The sequence below is a fragment of the Hakea prostrata genome, chromosome 1 (assembly GCF_041222555.1).
Source record: "Hakea prostrata isolate BN-2017 chromosome 1, UWA_Hpros_2, whole genome shotgun sequence".
Taxonomy (NCBI): domain Eukaryota; kingdom Viridiplantae; phylum Streptophyta; class Magnoliopsida; order Proteales; family Proteaceae; genus Hakea; species Hakea prostrata.
In genome coordinates this window covers 5,742,950-5,754,496 of record NC_142600.1, presented here as the reverse complement: position 1 = coordinate 5,754,496, position 11,547 = coordinate 5,742,950, and the positions used below count along the sequence as shown (strand labels likewise).

Below are 11,547 nucleotides of genomic sequence, written 5' to 3'. Positions count from 1 at the left end.
ACCATTCATCCCAGTCGTTGCATTAGTAGCAGAATTGTTGGGCTTTGGGATTACACATATCAATGGTCGCATTTGGCTTGCAGCCACTTGTATGCATCCTTTAGTGGACCCACTTTGTCCACAAGATTCTCATATGGAGCAACCTAAAATCGAGCGAAAGAATAACTAGCTCATGTTATAATTCAATGATACAATGTATACAACTATTGCTTTTGAACTTAAGAAATAAAATTTTATAATTGTAGCATCATTCACACTTGATTGTTTTAAAAACACGTGCATTAACTCATTTGTAGTGTTGTTGAAGTAAAAATTAAATCCAACCAAGCTACAAAAAAATTTGTTATACCTACTTAGATTTTATTTATTTCTGTCATATATATTATCTATTAGATGATCTCCTATTCTTCTTCATGGGACCGATTTATAGCACCAAATTTATTTATAAAATTCAACATTACCCACAGGATTTTTTGTTGCAACGCGTAGGGGAACCAAGACGATTGTTGTACGGTCATTTTGTCTATTTGTCTGTCTTACATTGTGTAGCGTGCCATTTTAGAAATCACTGGGCTTGATTGGAACCTAGGGGTGTAGTGCTTCTTTAAACCCTGTTTTACTACATATTTGTTATGTAGTATCTATCTGAGATTTATCCCGTTCTATTTCTGAATTATTTTATCATATTCAACTTTAAACCTTACATAAAATATGTGGTAAAAAAACATCAGAGAAATACTACGTGCTTTTTCGACAAAAAGGTGATAATCAAATCGTATCAAGTATATCAAAGAGTATTAAACTTAGAAGAATCCTAACAAGGTAGGGGCTTGGGTTAGGAGGTTTTAAACACTAAAAAGGATGGATAAGATTTGAGTTGAGGGTTTATAAGCCCACTTGGGTCAGTGTTAAGGAATTACCAACTCAGCATGCCAGCTAGGATAGTTATCTCTTATATGTGAATTGTAATATTTTATAAATACTTCTCAGATCTAATAAATCAGTACGGTTAGTTTTTTAAACCTTAACATGGTATCAGAGCAATGTTAGTTTAGTCCCAAAGATAAGTTTGATTTTCGACTGATTTGACCCAACCAAAGCCACACACCGTGTTGAAACCGATTTGTTGTTGTTGGGTGGTTCAGATTTTTTTTATTTAAATCATAAAATCTTAAAGCGAACTATCTAGTAAATAAAAGTAGATTAGTTAATCTATATATAGGCAGTTGAACTCAATAATAGTTTGTTTATTATCGATTTATAGTCTAATTAGTTCAATTAGCCCGTTATAACTAATTCAACTTCACCAAATTTATATGTCCGTGGCTCGACCAGCGATACATGTACATACACCTAACTTTACGAGAAATAATTTATGAAAATAATTGCAAAATGTATGGGATCATTTATATTTGAATAAATTTTTGCACCACTCTGTATCTCAAAAGTTGTTTCATTTACTTCTTTGATTGATGTTTTTAGACGCAAAAATTCACTATATATTTAAATTATATATAAGAATTACTTTAGGGTTTGTTTGGTTACATGAGTCTAGGGATTTCAAATATCTTGAGATTTCAAATTTATGGAGTCGTAATTTATAAAATTAAATATTTGGTTGTGGAATGAAATCTGTAGATTCATCCTAAAATACTATTTGATCTACGTGATTTTCATACAAATATATAGCTTTTTTGAAATCTCTGGATTTCACCCCTTACCCATAAATTTATAGATTCACGTTTTTAATGTAAAAACAGGTATAATTCTCAAATTTTTACAACCAAACAGGAATTTTTTTCCTTCTTCTTTCATTTGCTTTGAGAGTTTTTTTTCTTTGAGGTTCATCCAGGCAGCTAACGCGCACCTTAATGACATCCTCAAAGTGAGCTTTGTCGTTCGCAAGGGTCGAACCAATGACCTCTCCAATAAGAAATATGGATCTAACCACTCTACTAACCCTACTTTGAAAGTAGAGACTACGGTTTTTCTTAAATTGCTTGGATGCAACGCAATTAATGCACAATACCTATAACAAATGGATCTCAACCGTCCATTTTCAAAAAGTGTATTATCACACTTTTGAGAAACGGACAGTCTAGATCAACCGTTCGCAACATGCACAGCACAAGAGACTAGAAAATTTGAGAAAAAATTACGTGATTATATGCTTTTAGGTTTCTTTTTACAAATGTAACATTCAATGTTTCACTTAACAAAATTAATTAAAACTGATTTTTTATTTACAAAACTAACTCAAATAGTGAATTTTCACCCTTTTCATTATTTTTAACTCTTAAAATTGACCACATTGAAGAGAAAAAAATTACTATTTTGTCCAAAAGAAAAAATCATTAATTTTACATAACCCTTGGACATTTTTATTTCCATATATATATATATATGATCAATTTTAGGGGTAAAAATTGTCCAAAGGGATGAAAATGAAAATTTCTTATTTGGTTAGTTTTGTTGAGTAATAAGTAAAAAATTTGGTTCTTTAAAGTCCACATAATTACGATTTTACCTCCGACATAAAGTGAAATTACTTCTAACAGAAACCGACACGTACTGACCAATCAACACTCTTAAACTCGGTGGCAGCAAGATAAGCCGAGATTTGATATTAGTTTTTGGGTTCCCTTTTCTTCTCTTGCCGCGAATTATTTAAGGAAATCCGCCACTGATATTACATGTTTTTGCGAAATTTGCGCCTCTGTTTTATAATCGTTCTTCTAGATTTGTTAACCCTAAGGCCCCAACTGATCCTCTTTCTCCTCTCCAAGTTTGTTCTCTGCAAGTGCTAATCCAACGTCGAAAGTAAGTATTACACCTCAAACCAGTTTCTAAAGTGGTTTCTTAATTTGCCTCGTTAAGCGTTTCAGAGCCGAGATTTCAGGAGCAAGAATCGTGACCTTAAAGGTAAATCTTTCCTCTCTGTTCTTCTTTCGTGTTTTGGTAATTGAAGAAAGATTTCTCTAAATTCATCGTTTTTCCAACCGTACATTTTCTGGTTCTTCTTTGTTTTGGAAAGAAAGAAGGCGTTTATCCCTTCGTAGCTGGAATCACAGTGTTCTCTTCTCTTCTCTGTCCTGTCCTCCTCGTTTTGTGCAATCTGAGATTCTTAATATTATTTTAAAATAGTTTCGTAACAATCCCGCAAGAACTTTTAGGTCTTATATATTTTCTGTAGATTATTCTTAGAATCAAGTTTTGATGGACCAAAACCGAGAAATCTGAAATTCTGGACCAGTATCTCACTCGCTTGTGTTCCGAAACCTCGTTAATGAATTCAAATCTTCTTGATTGTATGCTCTCAGTTCCTAAAATCTTCAAGACCAGTCTTGAAACTTCAACTCTGCTTCGACGATTTCCTCACCACAACCTGTTGATCAGATTCAAAGACTGTTCACTAGTTTTTCTCCGGTTTACTTCAATTGAAAGATTCTCTCAGAAATTCTCTCCTGACTAGACTCGAACTCTGAAAATCAAGATACACGGTCACGATCACTCGACAATAAAGGATGACCAGACAAAGCTTTCGATTATTTTGCTGAAAGTTTAGAATCTTTAACAAATCAAATCAAATCAAACTTGAAATTGTCTAGGAACTTCCAATCTTCGTTCTCTGCATCTACGTTTTCTCTCCCTTTCACTATCGTCAGATGTGGAGGTGATACTGATTACTACCATTAATTGCGTTTGGTTATGGTAGTCTGCCGGTATAGTTTTCAACTGTCTATGCCTCAATCGACTCTTTAAACAGATTTGATCAGCGATAATGATTAGAGCTTTAACCACTTTAATTCCGTTATTTCGAAAGACGACAGATTCCTTAATCCAGAGTAGTTGCATAGATATTCTCATCTGACGGGACAACATCGAATAATAGTTTTGGGGTGTGATTCGACTCATGCCTATCAGATGTCCTAGCCGCCAATCCAATGGTTGGTGACTTTTGTGTATTGAAGGGCCCACCGGAAAGTTAGAGAGAGAAACAGAAAAAAACACGTGGTGGAAATGTGGTTATAGACTTATGCCTTCTGTTCTATTTTATCTACTGTGATGGGAAATGACATCTTACGGTTTGTACTATATGTATTATTGCGATCCACATGCTCAAGGAAGTACTTGTTTTTGCCTTTTCCTGGTGCTGGTTTCTAGCCATAAGTTGTTTTTCTGGTGCAGATAATAGCGTTCATCATGTAATAAGCATCTTCCAAGAGACTGGCTTTGGCTGGTTGATTCGAGTGCTCGTGAGTCCTAACCCCCTGTAGGGCTTTCTTTGTTAAAGCTACTAGTTGAAGGTACTCTCTCTTTCTTCATCATTCTCACACTTTTATGATAATGAGAGTTCAAATTTCTTCGTGAGTTATTCATCTATTCTTCCACATTCACAATCAATATAACACAAGCATATCCATGGTATACGGACAATTCTGTATGTAAAGATCCGTAAAAGAATGAGAAGACGGGCAATTGGGTAGAAAGGATCTGTACTCATATGGTGGAAAAATTTATAATTTATTTTTAGAGATAATTTATTTAAGAGTTTGAATCTAAAATCATTATTACTGACAACTGTGGATGTACTAGAACATTTTCTACAGTATATTGTATCATTGAAGCTGGCATCTGGGTCCTCTATCGTGAAAATCTCACATATGATTGGTGTACCCAACACTAGACAAACATTCCTTAGATGCGGTGCCAACTGAGCTTCAAGCATTCATTTCATTTGCTGTGGCTTTCTGGAGAATGATTCACTTATTAAATGGTGTTAGGTGTCTTAATTTATTTCTGAGCCAAAAGAAAACACTATGAAAAAGAGATTCCAGTGAATATGTAAGGGTATAAGAATTAGTATAGAACCTTAAGTAAAAAGAATATATGGTCTAAGATTAATATAGACTCCTAAAAGGTAGAAGGAAAAGTATCTACACCAAACCATCTTATGCCTCAATAAATAACATTCATTTAGCACAAAGAGAACTAAAATAAATTGTATTATTTGTGGCTTTGCAAAAGGAAAATAAGGAATAAAGAAGTTGCGCTTGGATGGATAGAGTTTGTTGGCCATACTTCGACCCCGAGTATGAAAACTTAAGTCTCCGCATTAATCCTCCAAGGTAAGAAATTGTTTCTATCATTTCTAACTTGTCAGATTAAAATGAACCCCTATATATAACTCTTAGCTGATTCTTGGTCTAACTTCCATCACTGTGTTCCGTCTTAATTTATGATGCAGGGTATCTATAGACAATAAGACTTGCAGGGATTGCACACTGGTGAAGGTAAATATCATTATAATTTAGTCATAAATTATGCAAATTGCCTCAACTTCATTGTGGTCGTGAAATCGTTCCTATTTCTCAAGGTTTTCTGGATTATCGTTTGTAAAAAAACAAAAACGGAATGTTTATCTTTTACACCTTATAATTTAAGAGGATGAACAGCAGATTATTCTAGAATAACTGAAGCAAAAACCTCAATCTCGTTCCTGTGTTTCCAAGACTTAGCCCAGGCCCGACCGCTCTTGAACCACAGAGTGTTTCAGCTCATTTCGCTGTAATCCTGGCCCATCTTCGCTGGTTTTGACTTTTATCTTTTTTTTTTTTTTTTTTGTCCAACTGATGTTGTCTTATCATGAGATGACGTCGGTCGAAATTGGTGCTCACCTTTGGCTTTGGGGGGTGAGATTTGAATGCACAACACTGAAGTGGAACTATGCTTCCAATCGCTAAAAGGATTTACTTGAGTCCACGTGGTTCAACCCAAGTATTAATTGGACGTCATTTATATTGGCCTGGCTAACCCAGAACTGCCAGAGTCCAGATCATCTTCCTTGATTGTGCTCCGATGGCTATTGACCACAAATTATATGAGGCCTACTGGTCATATGATTAGGGTGATGATTTTTTTAAAAAAATATTTTATTAGTTTTTACTTGTGAGCTCATGGATTGGAAAACCCTAACTGAACTTTGGGTTTCTAGGTTGGGGGTTTTAACCCCACAATGGTAGATTTATTGACACAATAATCTTCTTGGGGTAAAAAACCGTAAAAGCTCGCAACCCAGATCATATTATCATAAATTCATAATTCATAATGCAATATGCACTAACGGGAAGGTATCTATCTCATTGTTTCGCAGGTGGACAGTGTGAATAAGACGGGAATACTACTTGAAGTGGTCCAAGTTCTTACGGATCTTGATCTCATTATCTCCAAAGCTTACATTTCTTCTGATGGCGGATGGTTTATGGACGGTAATTAATATCTCCAAACATTCTTTGGTCTCTCTCTCTGTGACACATGATTTATAGCTAATATTTATTAGTCGACTTCGGATCAACAGTGTTTCACGTTACTGACCAGCAAGGAAACAAGGTTACAGACTCTCGAACCATCGAACACATCGAGAAGGTAAGTTTTTCTCGTTCTCACCTGATCTCTTCCATTTTCTAAGAAAAGTAATAATATAGCTTAGATGGTTAATTACATATTGGGAGTCTCGGAGAAAGAGATTGTAGCCGATGATTGACAAAGGCAAAGCATATGCCGAATGGTTTTTGAATGTGTATGAAAAGCTAAACGCAGTAGCCTTTTTCCAAATATACATATTCAATCTGTTTTCATTTAGTAATCCATTTCAGATAATACTGATCTCATCTAGACAGTTTATATTATAACAATGGCTTTCGCTAGGAACTTGAAAATGAGGTCATGCATGTTGGTCTTAGGCTAGGCAAAGCAAGCCTACCGGCGTGAAGTAGATCCAGTGAACCTTGTAGCTGAATTAGAGTAGACAATACCCATCTCGAAGAATCAAAGTCCATGTGGTAGGTTTGTTGATTCAAGGATCAACAACCGGACCACCTACCACCCTCCAAGGAGAAATTCTGGTGATCTAGCCTGACCAGATGACTGTGCTTGGGCTATAGTTGACAAAATTTTGGAAATTTCTGGAAATTTATTTTGAGCATTTGAGATTCCCCGAACAAAATGTGAATAATTTTCCCAAGAAAGTTGGTCCTCGTGGATAACTTGTGAATGAGTTTGCAACATTAATATTTTGGCCTAAATATTGTGAAAGTTGGTTAAAAAATAAGAAAAAAAGAAATTCACCCTTTCTTTGTCTTTTTGAGTTTTTGCAACAAACATTCAATTGAGTTCAAGAATTTTCCCCCCCTCTGAATTTGTTAGTTATTAGTTGGACTTTCTGCAGTACAATGAAACTTTTCCATTGATTGGCATGGGCAATGCACTGATTCATTTACAGTATGGTGATGTAGGGAGTGATTGTCTATGCTTTTTTGCTTTTGTAGGCTTTGGGACCCAAGGGTCACATTTTGGGAACAGATGGAGTGAAGTCTTTGTCAGGGAAGAGGGTGGGTGTACATTCACTCGGTGATCATACAGCTATTGAGCTCATTGGCAGGGATCGCCCAGGCCTCCTATCAGAGATCTCTGCTGTACTCACCAACCTCCATTGTAATGTGGTTGCTGCTGAAGTATGGACGCATAACAAGCGCGTAGCATCTATTCTTTATGTCAATGATGACACCACAGGTCGTGCTGTTGAGGATCAAACCCGCTTATCAGCAATGGAGGAGCAGCTCAAGAACATCCTACGAGGGTGTGAGGACGATGGGAAAGCAGCTCGTACCAGTTTCTCCATGGGATTCACTCATGTGGACCGCCGTCTCCACCAGATGATGTTCGCTGCAAGAGACTACGAAGATACCGGAGTGACAGAAGATAAATCCTCTGCAACTGCATTCCGGCCAATTATCACAGTTGAACGGTGCGAGGATAAAGGATATTCGGTGGTGAATGTTCGATGCAAAGATCGGCCAAAATTGTTGTTTGACATAGTTTGTACACTAACGGACATGCAGTATGTTGTCTTTCATGCTTCCATCTCATCCAGTGGCCCCTATGCATTACAGGTATACATGAAGTTTGGCCTTCTTGATTGTCCTGGAAACAGCTAAATTGACAAAACAATAACCAATTTTAGACCAACATGCATGCCCTTTGTCCAACTAATTTTCTTGAGCATCCAAGTTCTTATTTCCAATCTATAGGCTAGGATCTGCAATTCAGTATACAGCGGTCATCCTATGGGTGATCTGTTGGAAACTTTTTTTTGTTTTAATTTTATTTTGAGAATTCTTTTCGTGGAGTCACTAACTTCATATGGGTGATCTGTTGGACTGATAGGAGTATTATATACGTCATATGGATGGTTGCACTCTTGATACTGAAGGAGAGAAGCAAAGGGTTGTCAAGTGTCTTGAAGCTGCCATTCAAAGGAGAGTATGTGAGGTAAGGGACACTTCCAAACTGAGCTCAAAAACTTTGTTCCATTTTTCTTCTGATAGTAACTTAAAGGCTTGTTTTACACTATTGTGCTTATGTTGTGCCTCAGGATTTTATTTTTGTTTTGTCTGTTTCTGTCCTTGCAGTATGTGTTCTGTTCATAGGGTTGTCTAATGCGGTAAAATCACTGCTTTGCTTAGTGGCTATATTGTTTCCTTGCTGTTAAGGTGGTAGCATGTCCAGTTGTCCAGTTGTCCACTTGCTTGTTTGTAGTAAAATTTATTTCCCTTGATTATACTTATAGCTAGCATTTTATCGGAGAGTGATCTAGTGCTGATGATTGGGTCATAGTGATTGAGGGACGTTTTACTTCTTGTTGAGGTCCCTGTGGAATAAAGCTCTCCAAAGACAATAGATTAAAAATTGATGAAATCTTCAAAATACTCATCAGTTATCCATTTTATATTTTCTTCTCCATGACATCTCATACTTTTTCCTGACCTTGCTTTGTTTGTCATAGTTTACAAGTCAATGCATCTTCTTTACACAGTCATATTAATCCATAGATTAGCAAGTAAGTTATGAAGGTTAATAGTGTTTTACCAGCTCACACTCTTTACTCATAGTTGTGAGATTAGAATACTCAATTCATCTGAGAATGGAATTGCATCCCTTCAGAGTTAACTATTACTTGTATGTATAATAGGCAGTATCTGTGTTGCATTGTGGTTTTGATATCACAAAGCCAAAAACTGGGATCAGGACTATAGAAATCTGGTAAATCAAGATTACTCTTCCAAGTTATGAAGCTAATTGTGCCATGTGTGATTTCTTCCCCCACCTATGACATTGGGTTTCTGTCAGGTTGATTATTTCTGGTGTAATCTATATTGTGGAGCTTGTTTTGTCATTCTTCTCAAATACTTCCAAGCATCTTCATGCTGTTAATATCGTCTATGTGAAGCTATTTATAAAAGAAACAACAACAGGGTTTTAATTAGTTGGGTATAAAAGAAGGATATCCTTGAGTTTATTCTCGTTCCTTGCAGTGCCACTTTTCTGCTTTCATGTTGCTTGACTGAGTTAGTAACATACATCAGCTTTGGAGTTTGGACAATTTATTTGAAAATCTGGGGCATTAGAGTTTTGTTGCATGTATTAATTGCAGGGGCTGAGCTTTGAGGTTTGTGCAAGGGATAGACTGGGGTTGCTATCTGAAGTAACCAGGATTTTTCGTGAGAATGGGTTGACTGTAACAAGAGCAGGTATTACAACAGTTGGCGAGAAAGCCGTGAATGTCTTCTACGTAAGGGATGCTTCTGGGAATCCAGTAGACATGAAAACTATTGAGGCACTCCGTAAACAAATTGGACACACAATGATGTTCAATGTGAAGAAAGTCCCTGCAGGCAGTGTTGAGGCACCTGATCAGTCCAGTGGATGGGCCAAGAAAGGTCTCTTCTTTGGGAGTTTGTTTGAGAGGTTCCTGGCTTGATTCATGTCATTCCTAGCTTCACTTCACTCACTTAACCCCCTAAGAATGTACAGTACACAGTTAAGGTATTCAGAAAAGAATGTCGAATCAGCCCAAAAGGCTCTGTTTATACGGTTGTAATGTAAGATAAAAGTACTTAATTAATTGTGTTCTGTTTTGGTGGATTGAAGCAGATAGAAAATGCACGAGGACTAGCTAGTGCCCACAGGCTGAGCACAGAGACAGAAACAACGAGGTACGCAGGTTTGATTTTACATAGCCTGACCATCCACCTTAGCTTATCATCAAAACCATCTCTTTATTGTCTCCGACTTCTTTAATTTGTGTGGGCAACCAGACATGAGCGTATACAAACAAGAGCAAAACTATTAAGTCTTTGCTGTCGTGTGCGTGTCTCCCACACGGTTTTTCAATCGTAACACATGGCATTTTTGAGATTCAATGGACAAAGAAAGATTACAGCCATTAGATCCCAAAAATACCACGTATTACGATCTAAGAACCACAATGGAGATGCCTATGCGAATGCAAACAAGATTTCACAAAATACAACACTTCCACATAAGAGGTTAGAGTTTGAATCCTCTTAGGGCCAGAGACGAAGCCCCGCCTATATTAATTATAGAAAAAACGTCTTGAGGATGTAGTCGTGGTGTGCGCAAGCTGGCCCGGATGAACCGCATTCCAAAAAAAAAAAAGATTTCACAAAATATTAGTTCCAAAAAATAAATTGAGAGAAGTATAGCTAATCGCATTTGTGCAAATATGGGCTCAAAAACGCAGGAGACTTGTGCACTAGCCCGAACATTTTATGGGCATAAAGCGAGTGATGCCTTGCGAATTATCTCTATTAAATTAAGACCAGGTAGTCATGCGAATTTATCTTTATTAAAGTAAGACCAGGGAGTCATAATAAAGCTTCCATTCTCATTGAAGCTTACCACTCTACGACTCAGTCAGCCGAATCGGAAGTTGATTCGTTCCAAAGGGAAATTTTCAGCGGACTTCCGTGCCTAATATATTATTAATATTATTTTTTGAATTATTCAATTTATCACGCAGATACTTATTCCTCTATTATTAACATTTTTAGTGTTAACTAGTTTTTGTTTATCTATTTTCATATCTTAGGTTTAAAAAAAATTACTTGTGATACAAATCTTTCAAACTCTGTTTATGAATAGGAGAGGAAGTAGTCAAAAACAGTAGAGGGAGCCATAAAACGAATCGAGCATGAATTTTTTGTTTAATATTATTTTTATTATTTTGAAATATTTGTATTAACGTAAGGTAGTATCTGTGATTTATTTTTCTCTTGAAAGGAGTTTGATTAATAAATTAGATAACTTAACAAGTAACATTAATTTTATAGAATAATTTTAGGGTTGACGCTGAAAATTCCCCCTTCAAAGAAATAGGAATTTTCAATCGTTTGGTTTAACTGAAAGCAAAGTAGTACTTACCCAAAAAAAAAAAAAAAAAAGAAAGCACAGTAGCATCTATAAGGCAGAGTGTCTATTTGACCTGAATCCTACTAAGCCTATAATATTATTTAAAATTATTTGATAATTCGTTGTATTATTTATTAGCTCATAATATTTTAAGACGAAGTCTCCCCGGGTTTTATGGGTAAGCTAGGAAATAGTCTATAACTTATTAGGAGGAGCTTGACTAGATTAGTCATAGCCTCATAGATATATCATATAGTTGAGTGTGGATTTTTTTTT

The 11,547-nt window shown here is 36.2% G+C and overlaps 1 protein-coding gene across 3 annotated transcripts; it reads left to right on the top strand.

The window, feature by feature from the left end:
- The first annotated feature begins 2,635 nt into the window (after positions 1–2,635).
- On the top strand, positions 2,636–11,547 carry ACR3 (ACT domain repeat 3). Of its 3 annotated transcripts, none has more exons than XR_016173756.1 (10): positions 2,636–2,922; positions 4,189–4,307; positions 5,029–5,129; positions 5,249–5,294; positions 6,155–6,269; positions 6,359–6,426; positions 7,329–7,952; positions 8,227–8,331; positions 9,494–9,885; positions 9,994–11,547. XR_016173756.1 is itself a non-coding variant. In XM_089157516.1 (9 exons), exons 3-9 carry the CDS (start codon positions 5,059–5,061, stop codon positions 9,818–9,820), a joined length of 1,356 nt encoding a protein of 451 aa, XP_089013642.1. In that variant the 5' UTR covers positions 2,636–2,922; positions 4,189–4,307; positions 5,029–5,058; the 3' UTR covers positions 9,821–9,984. The 3 variants fall into 3 exon arrangements, 1 of the variants encoding a protein (XP_089013642.1); XR_016173762.1 differs by having other exon boundaries at positions 9,991–11,547; XM_089157516.1 differs by lacking the exon at positions 9,994–11,547 and having other exon boundaries at positions 9,494–9,984.